This window comes from Chanodichthys erythropterus, chromosome 18, assembly GCF_024489055.1.
Source record: "Chanodichthys erythropterus isolate Z2021 chromosome 18, ASM2448905v1, whole genome shotgun sequence".
Taxonomy (NCBI): domain Eukaryota; kingdom Metazoa; phylum Chordata; class Actinopteri; order Cypriniformes; family Xenocyprididae; genus Chanodichthys; species Chanodichthys erythropterus.
Window position 1 is genome coordinate 1714857 of NC_090238.1, and position 27083 is coordinate 1741939.

At 35.2% G+C, this 27083-nt stretch overlaps 2 protein-coding genes across 9 annotated transcripts in view; one reads left to right on the plus strand and one right to left on the minus strand.

Moving 5' to 3' along the window:
• Positions 1 to 2578: 2578 nt before the first annotated feature.
• On the minus strand, positions 2579 to 11303 carry erg28 (ergosterol biosynthesis 28 homolog). The gene is made up of 5 exons (XM_067367928.1): positions 11145 to 11303; positions 6186 to 6332; positions 4926 to 5016; positions 4732 to 4850; positions 2579 to 4477 (listed from the first exon to the last, which is right to left on the minus strand). The coding sequence occupies exons 2-5, from the start codon at positions 6316 to 6318 to the stop codon at positions 4389 to 4391; spliced, it is 432 nt and encodes a 143-aa protein (XP_067224029.1). The 5' UTR covers positions 6319 to 6332; positions 11145 to 11303; the 3' UTR covers positions 2579 to 4388.
• Positions 11304 to 11752: 449 nt separating this feature from the next.
• The window catches only part of ttll5 (tubulin tyrosine ligase-like family, member 5), a 135340-nt gene continuing 120009 nt past the window's right edge, over positions 11753 to 27083 (plus strand). For 6 of the 8 annotated variants that reach the window (XM_067368534.1, XM_067368540.1, XM_067368539.1 and 3 more), the window contains exons 1-10: positions 11755 to 11837; positions 12329 to 12476; positions 15326 to 15432; positions 16441 to 16523; positions 16888 to 16994; positions 17881 to 18011; positions 18151 to 18233; positions 19996 to 20065; positions 20153 to 20237; positions 24678 to 24779. In XM_067368534.1, coding sequence (XP_067224635.1) covers positions 12418 to 12476; positions 15326 to 15432; positions 16441 to 16523; positions 16888 to 16994; positions 17881 to 18011; positions 18151 to 18233; positions 19996 to 20065; positions 20153 to 20237; positions 24678 to 24779 — 827 coding nt within the window. In that variant the 5' untranslated portion in view covers positions 11755 to 11837; positions 12329 to 12417. Of the gene's footprint in view, positions 11838 to 12232; positions 12477 to 15325; positions 15433 to 16440; positions 16524 to 16887; positions 16995 to 17880; positions 18012 to 18150; positions 18234 to 19995; positions 20066 to 20152; positions 20238 to 24677; positions 24780 to 27083 lie in introns of all 8 variants that reach the window. The other 2 variants (XM_067368535.1, XM_067368536.1) reach the window with 2 other exon arrangements.

Sequence of the window (27083 nt, forward strand, 5' to 3'; positions counted from 1 at the left end):
TTATACAATGTTTTCTTTTGTAAAATTTCTTAACAAAACAAGAATAACACTGTCTGTTGTTTACAGTTTTTTACAATCGTTAAGACACATTTCTCAATTCTTAGGTCACTTTTGCAAAACTCTTCACACAGTTCTCCTAACCAACTTTCATCTTGGCAAAGCAGTTCATTCACACTCAAAATGCACTAAATCTACCAAAACACTTTATTCAGGTCTCAAATCAACTCGTTCTTCCAGAACACTAGCAAAGGTTGACAGCCGACAAACACACTTTGTCAGTCATAAAACAATGACCTAAAAATACAATGTTTTCTTGTGTAAAACAAGGACACATCTCTGTTTATAATTCACTGCAATATATGTTACTGGAATAAATCAGACATGATGCAGAATTCGTCAATATTTTATGTTGTTTATTTATTTTTATAATTTTGTATAATTCTAAAATGCAAGAATTTGTATACACACCATCCACTGATACAGATACAATTCAATTGTTTTTTATAGTATTTAATTTTCAGATTTAAAATATATTTCATTAAAATATTACTGTAGGAATGTAGCAAATTGCTGTCTTATTCAGTTTTGTATGATGTTATTGTTTTGAACATAAGTTTAACAGTTTTGAAAACAGTATGTTAGCATGTGCAGATTGGTCTGTACGTACAAAGAGTTTTGGCAGTTGTTGTGTCTGAGTGAGAAAAGAATTCATGAAATTTGAGAGATGTAGTCACTGAATGCATTTTGTGCAAAAGCAATGATAATTGATCCTCAGTTTAGCCCACATAGACTTCTGTTGTGCTCACTGTGTGAAGAGTTTTGCAAAAGTGACCTAAGTATTGAGAAATGTGTCCTAGCGTCTGTAAAAAACTGTAATTGCCCAATCACAAGTGAGTTTTCTACCTTCATATTGCTAATATCCTGTTCCTGCAGTATTTAAACTAACCAATGGTTAGTGCTCATTACATTAAATGCCACAACACACAGTGGGAATCATTCACGAAACACAATTTATTAAAATAGTTTTTCAGTTCACACAGGTATGGTTATATGAATGATTATCATGAAAATTGTTCTGCTTGTGTTTCATAAATGAGGCTTTTAATGTGTTGGTAAACATATGTTTGCATGATGGTTTCTTAGGTCTGACCTAATGTTTTTATTAGAGTACTAATCTAGTACAAGTGTCTCTGTAACAGACGCATCTAGATCTGATTCAAGAGATCTCAGTCTGTGTTCAGGTTGTTGATGCTGGACATCACAATATTATTATGGAAGGTCGAAGTCCTTCAATTAAACCATCAACGGAAACTGAAAACTACTTGAATGCGCAAGAACATCAGTCATGTGATCAATGAAGGACGTGTGATGCTCATGTCTTACATATTGCAATACTAACAGACTGCAGCAGGACCTGACAACCATACAGTACACTTTTCATAGAAAAGCAAAGACAGTAAAACGAGGAGCATATTACTAACATTAACTGACGGTAAAGAGAGGGAGAGCACGTCTGTTGCATGCTCTTGATTGCTCACTCAGCACACATGCATCATTTGAATTCAAACTAAATTGTGCAATTAAAAAACATAAACTGTTACATGATTTATGTATAATTACAGGAGGGCGGTACAGTAATCACATAACGTTTTCAAGAAGTTTTCTGTGCGCACGCCCAGAAAGCTTCCTCTCACACAGCACGCGATTAGCCTATTAAAGGGATAGATTCACATGATCCCATGATTTACTCACCCTCAAGCCATCCTAGGTGTTTTGAAGCCAAAAATAATGCATCCATCCATAAAAAAATAAAAGAATCCATATGACTCCAGGGGGTTAATAAAGGCCTTCTGAAGCAAAGCAATGCGTTTTTGTAAGAAAAATATCCATATTTAAACTTTATTGGCGGAGACGATTTGCGGTGGAAGAGTATTTAACCTGACACACAACGTGGAGGCGCAGAGGAGAGAGCAAAACAAATCACCGGTCACAGATTATATACTAAAACACTAATTTTTAAAGAGAAATGTTGGAGGATTTCGGTATCAAAGAAGAGGAGCTTGAGTTTGATGCACAGCTCTATTTGTTTGAACCACGAGAGGCGTCTGAGCTTACGATACTCCTAAATCCTGCGTCATACATCACGTCACGGGTTACTCATTTGGTGCCAGTCTGCTAACAGTCGTCCGCCGGAAGCTAGTTATTTGAATTAATAAAGTTTTAAATATGGATATTTTTCTTACAAAACGCATCGCTTTGCTTCAAAAGCCCTTTATGGAGTCGTATGGATTACATTTATAATGGATGGATGCATTATTTTTGGCTTCAAAACGCACCCCCAAACCCCCCCCCCCCCAATTCACTACTATTGTAATCTTTGGAGGATTAAGGATATCTTTAAATAAATCTCAGATTGTGTCCGTCTGAAAGAAGAAAGTCATATATACCTAGGATGGCTTGAGGGTGAGTAAATCATGGGATAATTTAAATTCTTGGGTGAACTATTCCTTATTGAGATGCGCTTCACACAAAATCATGCCAAAATGCCTGTATAGGCAAGTATTCTAGACAAACATAGTTGGTTATGTCTTAAGTAAACGTAAACAGTTGAGAAAGAAAACAGTATGCCCATGCGTAACAGTATGTTAGATACGTGCAGCTCTTAAAGTGACAGCAGCCTAATAAACTGACTGCTGTTTAGTGTTGATATAACAAAGACAAAGAGAAAATCACCCACTGCTTTTGGCTGAATGACTTTTAATAATTTAATAATCTAGATTTATTTCATACAGTAAAGACTATGCAGTATTACTTTATTTAATTACTTGGAAATTGTGATATTTCACTGGTATCAAAAAATCTGAACCACTGGCCAGTAGAAAAAAAACAAAACAAACATCTGTATCATTGAGTCCTGCTGGAGCAGCTCTGAAGGAAAGATAAAGTATGATTGAGCAATAGATTGAACAGTGAAAGTAGCAGAAGCTTGTACAGCAGGTATAATTATTAGACATGAACAATAACTGAAGGAAATATCTATTTGCTAAGCCAACTTATTTGATTCATATTCTTTTGGTTTCTCTAGCCAATATTTTTAAAAATCAAAAATGCAATGAAAATACTGGTATCAGTACTCTGTATCCGCAATTACTAAAAATGAAAGTATGAGTATCGGACTTGTTCTGGAAAAAATGGTTAATGGTTCCTACTAGTTAATGTATGTTGTAGCAGCAGTGTTGTGTGTAATACATGACTGACGGACTCTTTTGATCTGTAAAACATTTATCTTGCAACGTTTATCTCGATTTTCATTTTTTTAATTTCAATTCAGACTTTATAAGTCACAGTTCTATCTAATTAGTTATATTTAGTTATATCTAATATTTATTTATTTCACGGTGGAGTAAAAAAGTTGAATACATTATAAATCAAATCACAGGCACAGATGGAATCAGTCTAATGTCTGTCATGTGCCGCCACTCCTTTCAACAAGATGTTCTGTACACAATCATGACACAAAAAATGATTCCTCAAGGACATTTAACTTTATTAATTTCATATGGCTTCAAATATCCAGCAGTAAGTACAGCAACACTGGAGCTAAAAATGGTGGAACTAAGAAAAGTTTTCTGTGATTTTGAGCAGATGATCACAGAACTTACAGTAGATGTGCAGTTACTGTTCTGATCTGTGTATGTCGTTGAAACAATAGTTCTTGTTAGGAATGTATGTAGTTCCTGTGTATTTTACAGTATTTGTATAGAAACATTTTGAATATAATCCAGAAAAACTGTATGTTGCAAATTGAATCTCACAGTCAATAATAAAGAGTGATAACTAGTTTAAACGCACTACATGGCTAAAACACAAATTGTGAGCATGTCTTGTATTTTGTGCATGTCAGTGATTTGCAATTTAACATGCTCATGTAAACCATCCCACATGCATTCTGGGGAAAACACTAACAAAAACACGTGACCAGTAATTAACATGTACATCTGATCATGTAAAGGCTTCCTCTTGAATGTTTGACATTCGTTTTGTAAACAAATATGAATGTAACTCCAGTAAATTTCTTTCAGCAGCTCAAATATAAGAGATTTTTCTTCACTACATCACTCCGTTTGTGTTTTCACTGTTTATCACTGCACTATTTTACTGTAATTGCTTTTGGACAATTAAACTTCAAATAACCATATAAAAGTATTATATTAATATTACACTGATTTCAATGATTGTAAAAAGTTAGTTTGGGCCTTATATGTTTTGGCAACTGGCAACCAGTTGATATCAGAACCACTGACCCTTGGGAAACGCCACATGCAGTGGCACGACCCGTCCTGTGTCAGTGCCAAAGGCATCATCAGTGATGATGCTGCGAATATCACTCAGTTCCTCTTCTTCTGACGAGCTCCCACCACTTCCTGAGGCTCAACGATACACTGGAAGCCAATCAACATGCCCACGATAGAGACACCTAGAAACACAAAACCACTGTTATGATTAGTAATGATGCTGAAAATTCAGCTTTGCATTACAGGAATAAATCACACTTTACAATATACTCCAATAGAAAACTGTTAATTTAAATTGTAAAAATATTTCACTGTTTTCTACTGTATTTTTGACCGAATAAAAGCAGCCTTGGTGAGCAGAAGAGACTTCTTTCAAAAACAAAATATAAGTATCCCAATGCAAAACTGAACTAGATGTTTAAAAGCAATCACTCACTTGCTACAATCAGCGGTGCCATGACTCCAATGGTCAAAGGAGCAGTTTTATAGATAAATGCTTCAGACAAGAAGTGGCCGAGAGCCAGAACAAATGTCCACAGGGTGACGTGATAAAGCCTGTAATGAGGGAAAGACAGAAACATCAGCTTCATTCCAGCAGTTCAGTCTCTCCACGCACACCAGGATCCTTACGTTCGGTTCTGAATGTCAACGGCACAGGCGCAGCGGATGATGGAGGACAGGAGGGTCCATATGCCAAAGGTTCTCGCCTGAAGACCGTTTACTAAACAACAAGACGTCAGGACGTTCAGCTGCTGTAATAACCTCATTTTTGGCTGAAAATGTGCACACTTGTTGACTGTTTGCTTATAATGTTGTTTGTTATATTATCTGTTAAAGGTACAATATGTAATATTTTTGTCCGCTAGAGGTCGCTAGAAGCCTATTCAAAACAAAGGCGTAGCTTGATGACGCCAAGTTTGAGCGCAGAATCTTGGGACATGTGGTCTTCACCTCAACGGACGGTGCAAAAGAATAGGGATTGGAGTCGGGAAGAAATCATGTTCATGGATGCAATTATTAACGTTACTGTAGTGTGAAGCAGAGCAGGAGCGAGTGTTGTGGAGCTGAACGAGGAGCTGGAGCGATTGATCAACACACGCCTCACGAGCAGCGGGACTTTTATTATGACAGTATGAGGTAACGCAGCTCTGTTTATCATATTAGATACATTTGAGAGTGTTGAAAATGATGTTATAACGTTACTCTGTGCGTTCGCTCGGCGGCTGCTGTGAGACACTGTTACACACTGCAGTAAGATAGATCCATTTTACAATATCAGATTAAATGCTGGATGATTGTGTTGATAAATGACATGCAATTAATTTTAAAACATATTGTATGATGGAGAAAATGCTGTATTACTGTTACTAAAAATAAAGCTGCATCTGATTATGCTATGTTAGCTACTTCACAAAATAGTGTTTTTCTCTGAAGCATGGTAAAGCATGAGACTCGCAAAAAATCAAGAATTTAAACATTTAAACAATAAGACTAAACGTGTTGAGCTATATACAGTAACAACTATTAGTTTTCTGTCTATAAATATGTCAAAACAGTTGTTCCCTTGTCTATTAAAACATGTAAATATTAAAGCATCTTTGGTGATTCCATGGTTTCTACAAAATAAAGCGGAAACCGAGGGTAACGCGGGTATGACGCAATTGACAGGCGACTCCTCACACGTCCCAGAGCCTTGGTTAAAATTGCAGTTTTCCCACGATTTACAAATAGTTGGAAACATTTGGGATGTTGTAAGTACTCAACTGAACAAAATATATAACACTGGCCTAGTGGTTTTTGGATATTTTACAGCAAAAATCTCACATATTGCACCTTTAAGTGATAAAGTTAAGGAGTCAGTAATGATAATCATCATGTGTATGTCTTAACCATAATCCGGTGTGCCGGTGTAGAGTTTCTCGGACAGGAAGCTGTAATCTCTGAAGCTCTGCACTGTGTTTCCCACTGCGATCACAGACACCATGAGCAGCCAACTCCTCAACACATTCAGAAAGCGGCTCATCCTTCACCCAACACCTGCAGAAGATGAACACAAGTGTTAGAATGAACCCAACAAAACACTGATGTGCCTCGGTGAGAGCAGAACATGGTAAAACTTTGATATAGAGCTGCACGATTCTGGATTAACTGAGAATCAGGATTTGTTTGTCTCAAACAGAGTTCACAGACAGACAACTAAACAAAATAACATGTGAATTACTAGAGGTTCTGACAAAATATTAACAGCTGCAGTCTATTTAATCTAATTAAATGTTTAATTAATTAGAATGAATGTCTTAACAAAAATCAGTTTAAGTGAACGATTCAATGACTCACTCATAAAGACTTCACTTGTTTCATTACTGCATGAATCTGCATTTTTGAATGAATCTCTTGAATGATTCAATGACAAATAAATTTTTTTAACAGTCTCTTGTCGCCACCTACTGGTGTAGCAATGTAATTGATAAAATCTTATCTGAAGCATCAAATTACTTTTAAAAGGTGATTTACTCTATTTTGATCACTTCAGTAGACATCACTGTTTCTATCTGAACTATAAACTTTTATCTCAATTCTTCTGTGATAATCTGAATTATTGTAAGGCAGAAATAGTGATACTGTGTGGTTGAAATGTTATCCTGTAAAGCTGTTTCGTACCTATACATGACAACTGCTCTCTCTAGCCCTTGTGCGGTCTTCGTTTGGGGGCTACACTCGTGGTCTTCGGGGTCTCTGGAGAACCCAGGCAACAAATGTAATTTTGTAACAATTTAATATATTTTTTAAAAACCAATGTAATTTTAGTCTGTTTTAATGTTTTTGGAGGATTTGTGATATCTTTTAAATTTTTATAAATAAATTAAAAAATATTCTTTTAAATAGGTTTTTATGCAAAAGCAGCTTTTTATGTAAAGTTCACTTTATAAAAGACCCACATTTCTAACTTTCATTCATGTGGATAACATGGATAATTTGACATGGTTTAGTGTAAGATTTTTGCCCATCTTTTGGAAAATGCAGTTTTAAAAGTAAAAAAAAAAAAAAAAAAAAAAAAATCATTTTTACCAGTAGATGGCTGCAGAGCTCCACTATTTGCTATGTGCTATTTGAATATACTGAAAGACGTCTTTTCACAAGTTGTTTTCCAGTTGGATTCATATCTAAATGTTATGAAATCACAATTTTAACAATAAAAATTACTTTTTGTCAAAAAAGTAAGTTTAGCATTTTTTGTACTGAAAAAAAAAAATCATTTTTTGTTTTTGTGAATTGTGGGGACTTTCCATAGACTTCAATGCATTTTACACTGAACAAACTGTACATTCTATCCCCCTACCCTGCCCCTACCCCTAAACCTAACCCTCACAGGAAACTGTGCAAACTTTTACTTTTTCACAAAAACTCATTCTATATGATTTATAAACCCATTTACATTGTGGGGACCGCTGGCTGGTCCCCACGATGTAGGTGAACTCAGGTTTATATTACATCATGGGGACATTTGGTCCCCACAATGTAATATAAACAAAAGCACACACACACACACACACACACACACACACACACACACACACACACACACACACACACACACACACACACACACACACACACACACACACACACACAAATAAAAATTATTTATTTTATTATTTTTATTATAAAATTATTATTGAAAAACTGATTTTGCCTTGTACAAAAAATGCTAAATTTTGACAAAGCAATTTTTATTGTTATAATTGTGATTTCATAACATTTAGATATGAATCTAACTGGAAAAAAAAAAAAAAAAAAAAAACAAAAAAAAAAAAACTTGTGAAAAGATGTCTTTCAGTCATTCAAATAGCACATAGCAAATAGTGGAGCTCTGCAGCCATCTACTGGTAAAAGTTATAATTTTTTACTTTTAAAACTGCATATTTCAAAAGATGGGCAAAAATCGTACACTAAACCATGTCAAATCCATGTTATCCACATGAATGAAAGTTAGAAATTTTATAAAGTGAATTTTACATAAAAAGCTGTTTATGCATAAAAGCCTATTTTAAAAAAAAATATTTTTAAATTTATTTATATAAATTTAAAAGATATCACGAATCCTACAAAAACTGCACAAATGTTGAGAAAAAACATTAATAAACAGAGTAAAATTACATTGTTTTTTTTTTAAATATATTAAATTGTTACAAAATTACATTTTGTTTCCTGGGGTCTCCAGAGACCCCGAAGTCCACGAGCGTAACTTTCTTTTTTTACACTAACATAAAAACAAGATATCATTCCAATTTTTTTATTTTTTTATTTGTAGATCTTAAAAGTGTTAACCACCATACAAAGTCTCATGCCATTTATACAAAGGGAACATTTTTAATTTGAGCAAATGTCGTTTGGGGTCTCAAAAGACCCCGAAGACCGCACAAGGGCTAGATCAGCAGCACACACATTTGAATGTTCTGGTGTGATTTTGTTAAAGGTTTAATACACGGAGGCGAATCGTTGTCTTTCAGGAATAAGATCAAGTGGGTGTTTGAATCGAGATCGCGATCTTTTAACGATGAATCGTGCAGCTCTAATATATACAGTAGTAGTGTGAATAGGGCTGGGCATTGACACAAACTTCACGATTCAATTTGATTCACAAGCTTGCAATTCCATATCAATTAATTGGGGCTATATCAGGTACAGGATAAAAATCAGGAAAAAAAAAAAAAAAAAAAAAAAAAATCTCTTGAAATTACATAATTATACTTGTTTTTTTAATATACATTTAAAAGGTGGCTGTCATAAAAACACAAAGGATTTATTCAAACATTGGTAACACTTTACATTAGGTTCCCTTTTTTAAAGGGTTTATAAAGGTGTTTATTAATGAGTAATAAGTCATTTACAAATGCATTATAAATCATTAATAATGCAGTTATAACTGAATGAATAAAAAGGGCAACTTTAATGCAATACCTGCCAAATAGTGAGACGTTTTTAACTCACATGTTATAAATGCTTAATAAATGTATTTATTAACACTCATTTAACCCAAAACCTGGTTTATTTCATGATGCAGCAAAAATTGACTATCATAATTATTAATATCTCAAGACTGTCACTTTTCTTACTATGTTGCTTACCAGAAGTTTCTGTCTTGCCCATAAATGGTTCACAGGTTTCCACTTTACATTAAGGTTCACTTTCACAGGTTATTCATGTTTATAACTCATGAATAAATGGTTCACAAGTGTCCACCCTACATTAAAATTCACAGTTAACTAATACTGGATTTTTTTTTTTTTTCATTATTAATATGTCATCAATTTATGGTTATTATCTTATGTTTTATTTTCAAAATAAAGTTGGAATTTCATCTTAAAAAACAAGAAATCAGTTTTTATACACTGCTGTGGATCGGCATCATGACCTTTTTGGAGAGTATCATGGGCAAGACAAACTTCTGGTAAGCAACATAGTAAGAAAAGTGGCAGTCTTGAGATATTAATAATTATGATAGTCAATTTTTGCTGCATCATGAAATAAACCAGGTTTTGGGTTAAATGAGTGTTAATAAATACATTTATTAAGCATTTATAACATGTGAGTTAAAAACGTCTCACTATTTGGCAGGTATTGCATTAAAGTTGCCCTTTTTATTCATGCAGTTATAACTGCATTATTAATGATTTATAATGCATTTGTAAATGACTTATTACTCATTAACAAACACCTTTATAAACCCTTTACAAAGGGAACCTTAATGTAAAGTGTTACCCAAACATTAAATACTGCAGAACAGGTTAAGTAAAAATACAATGAATATGCAATATAGTTCATATATTTATCAAAATGCTCCTCTCTAGAGTTATTTTTCTATCTGACTAATGAGTTTGTGGACAATTAATGGCTTTTCTGAGGTAAATATAACATTAAGTGACATGTGATTACATGAGACATGATTCATTTCAGTAAGTTTTTCCGTATCTTTCCTTCTGATGTTCATTCATGTTTATTTGCTGCTGTAACTAGTAGTAAAGAGAAAGTACTGAGCTGCTACAGTGATCTGTCATGAACGGCAAAACGGTATTTATTGTCTGAATTTCACAATTAAATTGACAGAATTTGAAAGCTGAGAATTTGTTTCATATCAGAAGTGTCAACGCACAAAGCTTATTGTGATTTGTTGGATGGGAGGCGCTATAAAGCATTGTTTATTCATCAATGTACTGAAAACAGCTCAGATTGAAAGACTGATTCTTGGGATTTGAGAATCAGTTCTTCATAATAAGAAGAATATTTTTTTTTTTTTTTTTTTTTTTTTTACCAAGTCCTAGAAGTGAATGACTGTTAAATGCATGTAGCATCGGTTTTGTAAATGCCACGGACCCCAAATATAACCATCTTTGTATGAGGGACCCCATTCTACAGTTTAAAAGTCTTTTATAAACACCAAATTTATAATCTGAAAAAATAATATTATAAAATTAGTTTCTATTTAATTATTTTTATTATAATTCTACACATTATAGTCATGCATTATTTATTTAATTTTAATCTAATTTTTATTTAATTAATTACAATTGTTATTTATTTATTTAATCTAATTTAATCTATTTAGTAGATTAATATATCTGTTTTTATCACATTTTTAATCATTAATTAATGAATTTTATTCTTCTTATTTATTTATTTGTTTTAAAAAATTATTATACATTTTGTGAAACATTCAGAAATAACGTTTTAATGGGAACTTTAGCGTTTATTTTTGTTAGCTAGGCTCGTGCAGGCAACCATAAACAAGACTGGATCATCAATACACGACATTACACACATTACATTAATTAGTAACAGTGTTCTTACCTGAAGCAGGTGCTGCAGTAAGTACATATATATACTGAATAACTAGGACTGTAATGTTTGATTCCTGCTTATCATCATCGTACCGCGTCAACTTCACAACACTCATGTGTGATGGGCATGAACATTCACCAATCACAAACCGCGGATGACGGTTGCGTCGCATCGTACCACCACCCCATTGGGTAGTGCTTGAAAATCCCGCCCACTCTTGGGCGATCCTACCAATCACCGGCCGCTAAGCATCTGACGATTTCTAGAGTGTTGAGTTTGAACCCTGACACAAATGTTTAACTTATGTTTATTATACTACTATTATAGACGTTTGGTCTATTTTATGAAAACGACATTGAGTTGTTTAGTTAAGTATATTATATATTCATTAGCAAAAAAAGATCGAAAACGTTTAAAAAATCTAAAGATATTTTAATGTACTAAAATCATATGTGTCTGAATCCAGAATTTTATATATATGAAATAATTGAGGTAAACACATAATTAAAATTATAAATTATCTTACATTAACGTTTCTGAGTAAAATACCGCCCGTTGGTTGTTATAGTTTGACGCGCATGCGCTCATCAACGGTTATCAGCTGGTTGTTATAGTAACAGGCGTCAGGACTTTAGCGCCGGTGTGGGGTATGGAGCTAACAGTTCATAATCACACGTAAGATCACTCACTTTATACAAACAGGTATGTTACTAATCACATTTACTATCAAACTAACTGCGTTGTGTGTCCGCAGGTCTAATGTTTTGACATTCAACCGCTTTCTTCTTATATTACAGTCTAGTTAGCTCGGTTAGCCAACAGCTAGTTCTGTCACTCACAACTAATCCCATCTAAACCACATTATATTGATTTAAACAGCGATCTATGCAAAGGTTACTTTCAGTATCAGAGCAGACAAGTTGCCTCAGATATGTAAAATAATTAAAATATATTATGAATTATGAAAGTTTTGGTTTAACCTTTTTAATTACGTATTTAAGTAACTTTGATTGCTCTCTAGTATCTTCTTAATTTGCTGCCATTTTTAATTTTTTTTTTTTTGACAGTTTTCTCATTATTATTGTTTTCTTATTTAGAATGATTCCTTATCCCACACAGCGCAATACAAGTATATATAGTTTGATATTGATAAAAGTAGAGTACCCCTCTCATAAAGGCTCATTGTTTTGCAGATGAGTTCAGTAGATTGGAGATGAGTGCTGTCACACACACACATTGAGCTGACACACACACACACACACACACACACAGACGGACGGAGATGCCAGCTGCCAGAGAACAGAAGGACGGATCGGAGTCATCGTCTGAAGATGAGCCGGAGTGAGTGTCTTTAAGAGTATTGATCGTTTTCAGATTCACAGATGATCAGATTACAGTGAACAGGACCAGTCACTACACTCAAACTACAACAAACGTCTGCTGCTGCAGCATATAGACTGATTTCTTGATTTCTCAGGGCTTATCTTGACTAAATATAGACCAGTCCGGTCTGAAATAGTAATAGTTCCTCCGGTCTGTTTTCAGCAGCAGAGCTCAGTTCAGAACATCTCTTGTGATGTTCTTAAGAGACAAAACTGGTGAAGGTCAGTTTAGATTTAGGACCCAGAGTTTACATTAGTTATCATGTGGTCATCCAAACCCGTACGTTTTATTAATTGTTTTAGACGTTTCTTCTAGGGCGGCACGTTTTGCTGAAAAAATCTAAATGTGATTTTTTTTTTCCTGAAAAAAATTGTGATTAAGAAATACAAATAAATATAAATATGTGTGAAATACAAATATAAAAATGACTAAAAATCTAAATAATAAATATTAGGCCTACTATATTTAGTAGGGGTGTGACGAGATGAGACATGAGATTGTGTTCACCAGGATGAGATGAGATTTTTACACAGTATTTTTAAGAAATCCTCAATGACGAAGTACATGACTAGTTTTAACTAATCATCTTGTAATGAATGTCATTTCAGTTCTACTTTCTGAGTATGAATTATCATTAGGGATGCACCGATATGATTTTTTGGGGCCTATACCGATACCAATTTTAACAAACAATTATTGGCTGATACCGATATTTGTCACTTCCTCTCCTATTTGAAATTGTCAACAAAATAGATAGTATTTTGATCATGTTTTAAATCAGCAAAGTTCAAAAACACCTGCATTTAATTATATATATTGCTGCATCATCAAATAATTTTAAATACATATGAAATAAAGAGTGCTTTTAAGGTAGGTTTAATAGTAGAGGTACAGAAATAAAGTAAACAAATGTAAAATAACACTGCACATTCTTCACTGTTTAAATTATATACATATGAATCCTTCTTTATTGTAAAAGACTTTATTGTGATTAATCTTCTAATCTTCTAATTAATCTTCTTTTTGTATACATTTTAATATTTTTTGTAAGTTTAAATGCACTCCTTTACTAAGACGGGACTCTTATTTTGATGGGTGTTCTAGTCTATTTCTTGTTTAGCTCTCATGGTGATTTTTTTTTGGAGTGAAAACGGACACAATACACTTTATAAAACATCAGTAAAGATTTGGTCATCATTCGGATGGGGTCCGCTACACTTATGAAAGTTACAGAAGTTATTTAGTCAAGAATAGTGTGCGATCTTTTGTTATTTGATTAACATTAAAGTGCAGACAGCAGCACTAGGATTACGCAACACTCATAATTCTGCTCAGTGCCTTCACGCAGTTAATTAATAAACCATCGGTTTGTTATATCGGCCTTTTTCCTCCTATAGCCGATATGCTGATGGTTGCAAAAATCGGCCAATAAATATCGGTGGCCGATACATCGGTGCATCCCTTATATGCAGTAAAAGACAACAATACTCAAGCACTGTAAAAGGTTTTGACACAAACTCAACTGACTACTTCTCTCCTGTATGATTTCAGTCTCATCAGACCTTACTGCACTGTAAACCTGAATAAGTTGGCAAAACTAAAAAAATTTGTCAATCAGTTGCCTCAATTTTTAAGTTAAGAAATTCAACGTTTAAGTAAGCAAAACTGGCAGATTTTTATTTTGTACTCATACTTTGCTTTCATTTAATTTTGCTGAATGAGTGAAGCAATATAAAGCATTAACATACTTTCTCTCAAACCAAGCCACATGCACCACTTTGTCACCATGATGGGTCCAAAAACCCACATTAACAGAAACCCTTCTAAATTAGCATAACAAAACATTAATCACTACTAAATCTCCCACTTAACATTAATTTTGCACAAAAAAATAATGGGAAATAGAAATCCCAGCCCAGTTTCTGTTAAACTTAAGTTAGTTTAAATTAAAAGAAATGAGTTCATTCAACTCAAAACAATGAAACAGTTCAGTTTACTTAAACTATATCATTTCTTATGAAGCTTTAAATACTCATAAAAGTTAATTTGACTGAACTAATTCCTACTCGAACCAATTAATTATTTTGAATGAATATAGATGAATTATGAGCTTTCAGAACTTCTAATTGAGGCTGTGTGACCTCCTAATTGAACTCCTTTCCACAGATTGAACATAGAAATAAACAGTATACATTATAAATAACAAAAATAAATAACAGTTTTGTGCGAACAATATGTGCAACTATATATAGGGAACCATGTATAGGGAGCATGTATATCTTCCGCCATGGTCTTGTCAGTCATCTCGCCTTACTCTCGTCACGTGATCAGTGAACTGTGGTTCCTGCTGCACTGTGTGTGACTCTACAGCTCGTGCTGGATGAGCAGAGCAGACGTTTACAATGGTTTACAATTGAAGTGACTATTATCCAAATGAATTAAATGTTTTCTATATTAGTTTTATATTATTATTTCTATAAAAAAAGCAAAATGACAGTGGATGCAGTGCCGCGGCGGGCACCGTAATGTAATGTAAACGTAGTGGTGCCATATTCAGTGCTGATCATGAATGACCGAATCAAGAGCACATTGCCAGTGAACAGAATCACAAACCATGTGCTCACACAAAACAAACTGAACTGAAACCAAACTAGAGGAGAACCTCTAATCTAAGCAAAACCTTTTAATCTTTGTCTTGAGTTGTGTAATGTGACTTTGGTAATTCCTCAATCTCATATAAATGTGAAATTCATCTGACAGAGGAAATAGCAGTGTTCTCTTTGCTTTAACGTGTGTTGTCTTCTTAGGACGCACCCGTGTATCGCCTGGAGTGGTGTCAGTAAAAGGATTCCCGTATTGCTCTTCTGTGCAGAAGCCGTTGTGTCCAAAGATGTGGCCATCCGCTCTGTTGGAGGTACAGACACTGAGAATTGTTGTGTTTGATAAAGAAGGATTTATTAAATTGCAATTCATAGAAATCCTGCAACATGAAATTATAATATCACTTTACATTTACATTATGCCTGTATAGTCGAGCTGCACGATTCTGGATAAATAGAGATCATGATTCTCCCACGATTCTGAATAGACAACTAAACAAAATAACATGTAATTTATTGGAGATTCTGACATAATGTTAATTGCTGCAGGCTATTTAAAAATATTTAATTCATTGGAATGATATGTTTTTGTTACAATGGCCGACTCCCTGATCAGTGCCCAGACAATGAGATTGAGACGCACACAAATACATTTTTTAACAGTCACTTGTCACCACCTACTAGGTGTAACGGTGTAATTGATACAATCTTTTTAAAGAGTGATTTACTCTATTTTGATCGCTACTGTAGACATCAGTGTTTATATCCAAACTATAAACTTTTATCTCAGTACTTCTGTGATAATATGAATGACTGAAAGACAGAAATAATGACACAGTGTGGTTTGTGAAGCTATTCCACATCTATACATGACAACTGCTCTCTCTGGGTCAGATCGCAGATCTGAATGTTCGCTGTATCGTACTTGTCAGAGGTTTAAATAGACAGAGATGAACCGTTGTCATTTAGGAATAAGATTGCATGTGTGTTTGAATCGAGATTGCAATCTTGTAACAATTAATTTTGCTCTACTAGTAATTACTGTGCTTTACTGTACACTCAGTGTATATACTGTGTGTATATACTGTGTGTGTATATATATATATATATATATATATATATATATATATATATATATATATATATATATATACTTTTCATTGACAAATCATTTTTATAGCTATATAAGTAGCATGTCTAATGTTATTTAAATGTATATTAACTTTTTTTTTTTTTTTAATTGTCATTTGCTACATGCCATTTCAGTGTGACATTTTTCTTGAAGCAGTATTTCTGAAGGTTTTTTTTTCTGTTTCTTATAGAAAAATATAACTTGGCCTTCAAGATTGTGCGTACGGAGAGTCGTCTTGTGCGTGGCATACTGGTCAATCATGGATTCCATGAGGTAGAACTGTAAACATTAGCAATGTTAGGGAATTAAATGTTAGTATACACTATATGCTGTCAGGTTTAAATGCAGTGGATTAGTGGCATCCATCATATAGAAATGTATTTTTTTTATTGCATTTTAATATGGTTTGCATAAACCTTTGGCAGTCTGATGAAATAGTGAGTCAAGAAAAAGAGGTTCTAAATCCCATCTGATAGGACCTCAGGTTTATTTGGCACATTGGTAATGAAAGGGCAAGTCAAGCACATTGCATTGTGGGATTCCACAGAGTGGCAATGAAAATAACTTTGGGCCTTTAAGATATCTTTTTCATTTTTTGACTTTACCCTGGCCTAAAATAACATTGTTTTCTGTTTAGGTGCACCCAAATAGCAATGATTTTAACCTGATGTGGACTGGCTCGCACCTGAAGCCCTACCTTATGCGCTCTCTACAGGATTTCCAGAAAGTCAACCACTTTCCCAGGTGTGTCTGTCATCACAGTTCTGTTCAAAAACACTTTGTTCTGAGGCTGGGTCCCATCTGAAATGGCAAACTCTGCATGTTATACATTTCACAGTTTATTTAAATAGAACAGGCATTAGCATTTTAATGAGCTATACGCCAACGAGCATATACAGCACTAGGGTTGGGTATTGACAATTCAGTTCACTATCAAGCTCACTTTTGAGAATCAATTCACTATTGAGCTTCTCGCAGAAGCATAAACGTGCTGCGTAACACGAGAACGAACAGTTGAAACTTTATTATTATTATTATAAATATTATAACTTATTATTATTTAAAGTAATGTTTAGACAAAGATTGATCTTTAGGGAATTAATGTTCGATATTGGTTCATCACAATACAGAGAGTTTATAATTGATTAATGGATAATGTTAACTCACCCCTAGACAGCACACACAAATGTTGGACAAAAATGTCCTTTTTCCTACAAGTTTTCTTGTTAGACAGCATAATTGTCCTGTCTACCATTTGGAACAGCCTTCGTGTTGTGGCGCACCAGTGATTTGTGATACGTTTCTTTCACCCGAATGTTGCAGGTGTTCAACCAAACACTAGTTTGTGGTGTGCAGTGTGTTTCCCTCAATGGTAATATGTTACCAAAGTCACACACACTTTCACTCAGCAACAACAACGTCGACACCACCGGCCTTCCAAGTGGGCGGATGGCATGTATTCATTGGCAGTTTGAGCCGAGTACATTTTGTTTGGAAGAAACGGCGCAATAGATCAAACCGAACATGCGCTGCCACTGTGGTGTTATTTCAAGGGTTTATGTTCCCCTCGCTATCTCAGATGCTAACCTCATCCTCAGCACTTACGGTCAATGCTCCCGTTGCTTTCCAGGTCGTACGAGCTCACACGGAAAGACCGGCTCTACAAAAACATCCAGAGGATGCAGCAAACCCATGGCTTTCAAAACTTCCACATCGTACCCCAGACCTTTGTGCTTCCTGCCGAGTACCAGGAATTCAGCAGTGAGTGGGCACCCCTCTGTCCAGTCAGCAATCAGAGAGTGTTTGGCTATTAACATAAACAACATCAATAAGAAAGATGTGTTTGCTTCTCTGCTGGGCTTTAATAACACTCTCTCTCTCTCTCTGTCCTCATTCTCAGGCTCATTTAGCAAAGATAAGGGCGCGTGGATCATCAAACCTGTGGCGTCCTCCAGGGGCAGAGGCATCTACCTGGTCAGCAATGTAAGTGATTAAGGGAGAGTTGGAAATTTTTGGGGGCTTGGGACAAAAATGCCACTAAAATGAACAAAAATGCCCCCCAATTTCAAGATAATGGGTCAAAGATGCCCCTGCATAAAATAATTTAAATCTATTATGGAAGCAAAAAAATTTGTAAAAAGTAGGGCTGTCAAAATTAACGCATTAACACATGCAATTAATTTTTTCCTCTAGTTACTGTTGCTATGTCCGACAAGCCATGCCGCTCTCACGCCACAATATACTGTTTTGTAGCTTTTTAATGTGTTGTGACAGATAATTTCTTCTTACTAGTTAGTTTCTATCATCAAATAAACATGAATGAACCACATTTCAACCACAGAAAGACGTCAGTGTACGTCATTTTTCAAGTTCAAGTCTTAATCTACTAACTCCCCTGACTGCTTTGTCAGTTTGTCAGACAAATTGGCAGATTCGATGTTATGATTGGTTAGATCGTCTGTCAATTAAACTCCCGGCGAAGGGTCAATTAATGCAGCATCCATTTTTTTCTATCATCCTTTAGCTAGCTTTAAATTATATGATCACATTATCATTTATTCAAGTGCTATTAAACCATTCAAGCACGACAAGATGCATAAAAGAACTCAAATCTGTACTGGTCTGCTGTCTGTGAATCTCCTGCATGTGTCTGCATTGAGATCTCTTTCGCACTTGAACAGTCAAAAACACACAAATGTATGCCAAACTGCCTGCTTTGTCGAGTATCCTCGTAAGCACGGTCTTAAACGAGTTAAATAGTCTTAAATGACTGTAAAGAGTTGTGAGGACATCGGATGTGTGTCAGATCTGGTCGTCAGATCTTAAAGTGACAGCAGCCTAATAAACCGGCTCCTGTGATGTCTGTCATTGAAAGGTTAGTTCACCCAAGAATTAAAACTGTCCCATAATTTACTCACCCTCAAGCCATCCTAGGTGTATATGACTTTCTTCTTTCAGCCAAATACAATAAATACAAAAAATATTCTGGCTTTTTCAAGCTTTATAATAACCTTATACAATACATTTAACAAGATGATTATACAAATTGCCCTTAGAAAAGTTGCTCTTACATTTCTGACCCTGATATGCCCTATTAAAAACAAGTAAAGCTCATCTATAGCATGTTAACCACAGGCAGTCTTTCTGTTCCACACTTTTCTGACATGAAAAATCTTTCAAAGGGTAATATATCTAATTTTGGCAAAAAACTAATGCCCCGTTCACACTGCCAGCAATTCAGTCCTATCCAAAGCATGCAGGAACTAAAAATCCACCCGTGCAGTTTTAGCCACAGTATGTAACTTTTTGCCCTGTAATAGCTGAAGCACAAAACTACAAGTTACTTGTAATTATGTGAGTTGTGCGCTACAGATGAGCGCCTTATCAGTGCAAATGTCACAAACGAGATCAAACTCTGCTAATAATGAAAGACGTTTAACTCTTATGATCAGGTAAGTAGCTTTTATATGCTGTTGTTGTCTGACTCTTAACTTGTTGAAATCAATTATTTTAAAATAACATTTCAAAAGTTTGGCAATGCTGACATCAGGCATAACGATTGATATTCCTGTCAGAAAAGGTCTAATGGTGGAAACTATAACTTGGCAAGGCTATTAATATCCAAATAGACCAAAGTAGAAACTGGATTAGAATGGCCTTGTTACCAACATAAACAATGTAGAATGTTTATCTTGGGAAGCTAACATGCTTTTGTAATCTGACAGTTTTGTTCTTGGTGTTTCAGCCGAGTCAGATCCCACTGGATGAGAATATCCTGGTGTCGCGGTACATCAGCAATCCTCTACTGATTGACGGTGAGTCTACAACACCAGCACTCACAGATCAACTCATTCTGTATAAAGTATGTTTTTACATTCGGTTTGTTTCTTTTGCGTCTGCAGATTTTAAGTTTGACGTGCGTCTGTACGTGCTGGTGACCTCATACGACCCTCTCCTGATCTATCTCTATGAGGAAGGGCTGGCCAGGTAATTCATTTATATCATCCAGGGTATGAAATGGACTAACAGTAACTGTCACTCAATAGACATCGGATAAGAAAGATGAGTGCTTGAACAAACAGAAGGAATGAAACCTGTCAGTGTCAACATCCCATTGCCTTTCAGGTCATTTTCAGCTTGATCATGCTGTTCAAAATGCTTCATGGGATTTGAGGTTCTTTCCCTCAGTGAAGCCGCTAAGTTTACCTTTGTATTTTTGTACGGTAAAATAATCTTTTTGCTTCAAATCAAAGTTTGTAATAATGTGATTCATCTCAAAGCTGGTTGGTTTGGTTCATGGCTATTTTAAAATCTCTAAGGGAAAAATTTATGGAAAATTTGCTTCCTAAACCAATGCCGCTGAAAAAGTGGGCATCACCTGCCACTGTGGCTGGTAGTGATGTCTAATTCTTGAAGGAATAGTTCTTATGAGCCGATTCATAGCAAGTGACAGGTCAAGCGGGTTCACAAAATTGAAATAAATCGTACTTTAGTTCTGGCTTGATGACGCAAAAATGAAGTAGCATTCTCATTGTGCAGTATTCATTCGAGTTACTAGACTGGTTTTTGAACCAAAGAACTGGTTCACAATAAACAAATCAAACCTACAGACAGAGTTGAAAGTCAGTCTTTCAGTCATGTCCAAATGAAACAGAAATCAACGAACTGTTGAAAGTTTTTTTACTGAAGACTAAGGAATTCCTGAGTTAATGTCAGTAGCCAATTAAAACATTTAAAAAATATGTTATTTTTGAATTAAAAATTAAATGCAAGCTTGAGATGTAGAATTAGACATAGGCGTATTACTTGATGATGTTACTAATTCAACTTCTTAACATTTTTGTTTTCCAGTTGCAATTATATCTTTTCATTACACTTAATTGATTTAGTTGTTTTGATAGATATTTGAAGGAATATGATTTCATCAATTTATGGATCAACAATGACAAGCCTGTATCAGCCTGAGAATTTTCAATGAATGAGTTGAACTGAGTTACTTCTTGACTGAACTATCAAATAATTTCAGATTTGATTCACACATTTCTAAGGCCTCAAACTGATCAACATGATCTACAAAGTGCTGTTAAACCTGTCACACACAATCTCCATCAGTCCTTCTGTCGTCTGATTGATAGTTTAGACTTTTTGATATTGTTAGTAATATTTCAACTGGACTGAAGCAGCTTCGGTTTACTTGATTATCCAGACATCATTTTATAGAAAAATCATGAATATGATCATCATCTTTTGAGGAAGGTGTATTTGTTCATCTCTCAATCATCATTGTATTGCATTGCATTATATGTTTTAAAACTAGAGATTTGATCATAAAACTAAGCATTTAAATATCATCTTACTAAGACATTATTGTCAGATATTGATATTTATATGCATTTTATGTAAGTATACAAAGATCTCATTGATTTACAACATCAGAATTTCATCTTACCTTTTCTCCATATAAATATCAACATCTGCACCAAATTGCCTGTTTTTATAAAATTGTGCTGTTTTTTTTCCTCCATATTCTCACTAGATCAAAGTATATGAGCAATAAAAGCCTGATGCATCAAATATGACAATAAACAGTTTAATAAACCGTTTAAAAAAAGTACTGGCTTTTCATATTTCAGGCTTTACAGGTTTAATGATGTTGACATGTTTGTGATGCAGAAAATAGCTACTTATATATATATATATATATATATATATATATATATATATATATATAAGTCACATGAGCCCGTGTGATGATTATATATGGAAAGAGATCCTTCAGGAGGAAGACTGACTGATTTTATTAATGGTTTCATAAAGATTAGATGCTTTTGACAGAGCCTGTTGTTACAGACATACAGTATTTGCAGTGCTTCAGGTCTCAGTTTTTACACTTTCAGGGGGAATCAGCCTACAAAATTGCTTTTTTTATCATTGTCTCTGTGTATTAAGCTGGTGTTTAACCCCAAAAATGATTAACTTGTATTTAACCAGAAATATTCCTTTAAGACACTAAAATAACACAAACACTAGATGGCAGCAGAAATGTTTCCAGTAAAGTTGGACCGGCTCATCTAGGCCTCAAACAAAGCTTTCCATTGTCTCATTGCTGGAAGGACATTGACAAAAGTTTTTTTTCTAAAAGTTTTTTTTAAATTTATTTTAATGTATTTAAAGCACCAAGGAAATCTGACATTGTTTAAAAAAAACATTTTAAAGCAAGCACGTTCTCAGGTATCATTTTAAATGATTTCTTCTACCTGAAGAGGCTAATTTTTATGATATTTTTACATAAGCCACAAATAGTATTGGGAAAGTTTTCTGTGGAAAGTCTCACAATCGCTCTAAATCCCTCCATTGAGCGCCTGTGAAACGCATTCAGTCTAGATATGCACACAGTGTCCTGCTTCTGGCACAGAGAGGAGAACGTTTTCTCAGACATGCGAGTGAGACGCTCAAACAAATCCTCTGATTTTTTGGATGGCGTGCAGAGTGAAGCCATGTGAAGTGGATGTGCAGTGTATTGTGTGCCGCTGTGGTCTGGTGTGTGTAAAACGCTTGGCCTACCTCTATTAGGCTTGGCGCTGACGCCGCCTTTACGGAGCGACACTCGGGTTTGTTTTCAGCGCACTCTCTTATGAACTGCTGGCGCTACGTCCTGGCACTTTTCCCAACTCAACTTTTATCTTGGAGATCCCAGAAGCTTTGAAGGCATTCAGGTACTCTGTGTATGCCAGGAAATTCTTCCTCCACATGTGGCGTCCACTCCTCTCAAACGCAGCAGCGCTGTATTCTGGGAATGCCCGCGAGCTTTAGGACAAATCACTTAAGATTACATTAATAAAACTTGTTCTGTTATGAGCTGTGATTATGCAGTGTTATTGCCATTATGTGCAGTTAAGAGGAGAATTAACAGATTAGTCAGCTGACTTTATGACAGAAACATTGATAACACTCAGGTTCATTAAAGATTATACAACTTTTGTTTTTAATAATGTATTAGTAAATGTTGAGATTGTATGAACTAAGATTAATACGTGCTTTAGAAGTATTGTTCAATCTTCGTTAATAATGTTCACTAACGAACCTTATTGAAAAGTGTTACCAAAACACATATGTATCAGAGCATTGCAGTGATGACAAATTTTTGTAGGCCAACCTGTTGGTTTCCTCAACAATCATTTTTCCATTGGCTTTTAGATTATTGCGTAAATAAGTTCTGTGACCAACAAGAGTTTGATTCTTACACGTTTTGATCATCATGATAATCTTCAGAACTGAACACAACATTTATCAATTTTGAAGCCTAAATACAAACCGCAGAAGTCAAAGCTAAACATAGGCTATAAATGAACTACACCACGGTCACGTGACTTCAGTGTCACCACCTTTAAAGTCACCATGAAATAAAAGTTGACTATTATTGTTTTTTTTATGTGATATTGCAGTGTTTATTCTAAATGATTTATCGGTGCACATCATTATTGTGTTAAATTCATGTTCCTCATAATCTTGAATCAGAATATCTTCTCCTCACTCTTACAGCATCTCTTCTCTGATGATGAGGGCGGGGCAACCTGTCACTCACATGAGATCCACCAATAGCAAACCACAACCATCCGATAAATTCCCCACAAACAAATTCAAGCCCCGCCCTACATTTTTCTTGTTCCTGAAGCCGTTTCACTCGGATATACGGCACAATAGAGAGGAAAATTTCTGTTTCATGCTGACTTAAAGCTTCAGCAACTCTTTTAGTCTTAAAAAACATATTTCTCTGAAAGTCTGAGTTAGAATAGTTTGCAAGAGTGTGATTATAAAGAAAGTGGACTAGTGAGTTGTTGAACCTCTTAGTGAGTTGTTGAACCTCTTAGACACTTGTAAGCAGCCGCCTTTTTCAAGACAAATGAAACCTTTAAAATATCACAAAGTGGCATTATCTTGAGTTTGAGTTCACCACAGACCAAAAACTCATTCAAAAAACACATTGACTTCAGGATGATGGAGAACCGGAAGTGCTAAAATGCAACGCGTTTAGGAGTTTTGTCCTATGAAAATACATCATCCCTCTCTATTGCTATTACTGTTGCTCAAAATGTGTGATTCGAGACATTCGTGAACTTGTGTGTTGTTGAGGAGAGTGTACTTTACTAAATGATCAGATGCAGCATATTGAAAAAATAACGCCACCAAAATATAATAATCTAGTTTTATCTAGGTATTAATCTTGTACTTTATATAGTTGGATGGCTGTTACAAAAGCTCTCCGCTTGTGTTAATATTAGATATGTGGCTGGAATTTAGGCTGTCACATGTTTTCACAAGACTGCTTGCTTTGGTACTTTACCTGTTTATTCTTTTCAACAGGTCAGTTGAATGTCATAATCACTATTAAGCTCATTTTTTCCTTCTCGTTTGTGTGTGTTGTAGGTTTGCCACGGTGAAGTACAACCACGCTACGGCAAACATCAAGAACCAGTTCATGCATCTGACCAACTACAGTGTCAACAAGAAGAGCAGTGACTACGTCAGGTGAGCGCTCTCGGGCTTCGATCACGTTGATATAAATATTTCCAGACTCATATTTTAAGTGCAACATTTGTGTGCCAACAGGTCTGCTAGTATTTTAAGGACATATTTAGCAAAAAACTTTTTGAGTCACTTTTTTTTTTTTCTGTTTTTTTTTTTATTAAATACTGTAGATTCTATTCTTATTTCTGGCTTCAACAGCAAAAAATAAATAAATAATAATAATCCACTGTTACGTTTTTGCCACTTTCCAATAGAGGAAATTAATACACTCGAGGTCAAAAGTTTGGAATCGTTAGGATTTTTTAAAAATGTTTTTGAAAGAGTCTCTTCTGCTCACCAAGGCTGCATTTATATGATTAAAAATACAGTAAAAACAGTGCAGTATTATTACAATGTAAATCAGCTGTTTTCTATGTGAATATATAGGAAAGTGTAATTTATTTCTGTGATCAAAGCTGAATTTTCAGCATCATTACTCCAGTCTTCAGTGTCACATGATTCTTCAGAAATCATTCTGATATGATGATTAAAAATAAAATATTAAAAAGTCTTTTGGGCAGTAATGTGAAGAGAAATTAAATAAAGTGAATTACAGGTGCTGGTCATATAATTAGATTATCATCAAAAAGTTGATTTATTTCACTAATTCCATTCAAAAAGTGAAACTTGCATATTATATTCATTCATTACACACAGACTGATATATTTCAAATGTTTATTTCTTTTAATTTTGATGATTATAACTGACAACAAAGGGAAATCCCAAATTCAGTATCTCAGAAAATTAGAACATTGTGAAAAGTAGGGATGCACCGAATATTCGGCCACCGAAAATTTTCGAAAAGACTTATCACCGAAACAATACGGCCGAAATGTTGTGATGACGCAAACAGAAACCGCGAGATCAGATCCTCTGATGCATCTGTAGCGGACGTTATTCCTTTAATCGCAGCACTAAAGCGTCTCCTAAGCGAAGTGGTTGAGACGGACCACGGAGTGAAAACAATGAAAAGTACACTCTTAGAGTCGGTCAGCACACGTTTCACTGAGATCTATTCGGATCCTCTGCACTTCATCGCGACTGTACTTGATCCGCGTTATAAAGACTATTACTTTGATGCGGAAATAAAGCAGCGCGCACGAGAAATGATCCAGGCCGCGATGGATGCGGAGAACCCGTGTGGAGACAGAGGGAGCAGCGCCCAGCGCAGGAGAAGGAGATCAGAGCGCAGAAAAAGGGGCATGCACCCTCGTTGTCTGATATGTTCAGTGAAATCCTGCAAGAAATATTTACTAAAATGTTTAACTCGACCCCACTCATGTGTATATTAAATAATAATGTACAGGACATTATTATTTAATGTACACATGAGTGGGGTCAAGTTAAACATTTTAGTTTGAATTTTATTTTATACTGTGCATTGTTGCAATGTGCTAAATAAATATTTGCATAATTTGTAATTGATTTATTATTTGAAACTTTAATATTAATTTATGCAATTGCAATGCCTTGATTTTAGTAAAGTTAGTACACAGTCATTAACATAAATGCAGTGGTATTAATAATTGGCATAATTTCTTTCGGTGTTTCGGTTTTCGGCCTTGGTTTCCTCTTTTTCGGTTTTCGGTTTCGGCCAAGAATTTTCATTTCGGTGCATCCCTAGTGAAAAGGTTCAATATTGAAGACACCTGGTGTCACACTCTCATCAGCTAATTAACTCAAAACACCTGCAAAGGCCTTTAAATGGTCTCTCAGTCTAGTTCTGTAGGCTACACAATCATGGAGAAGACTGCTGACTTGACAGTTGTCCAAAAGACGACCATTGACACCTTGCACAAGGAGGGCAAGACACAAAAGGTCATTGCAAAAGAGGCTGGCTGTTCACAGAGCAAGTGTACAAGCAATAGGGATAACCGCACCCTGGAGAGGATTGTGAAACAAAACCCATTCAAAAATGTGGGGGAGAGTCACAAAGAGTGGACTGCAGCTGGAGTCAGGGCTTCAAGAACCACTACGCACAGACGTATGCAAGACATGGGTTTCAGCTGTCGCATTCCTTGAGTCAAGCCACTCTTGAACAACAGACAGCGTCAGAAGCGTCTAAAGACAAAAAGGACTGGACTGCTGCTGAGTGGTCCAAAGTTATGTTCTCTGATGAAAGTAAATTTTGCATTTCCTTTGGAAATCAGGGTCCCAGAGTCTGGAGGAAGAGAGGAGAGGCACACAATCCACGTTGCTTGAGGTCCAGTGTAAAGTTTCCACAGTCAGTGATGGTTTGGGGTGCCATGTCATCTGCTGGTGTT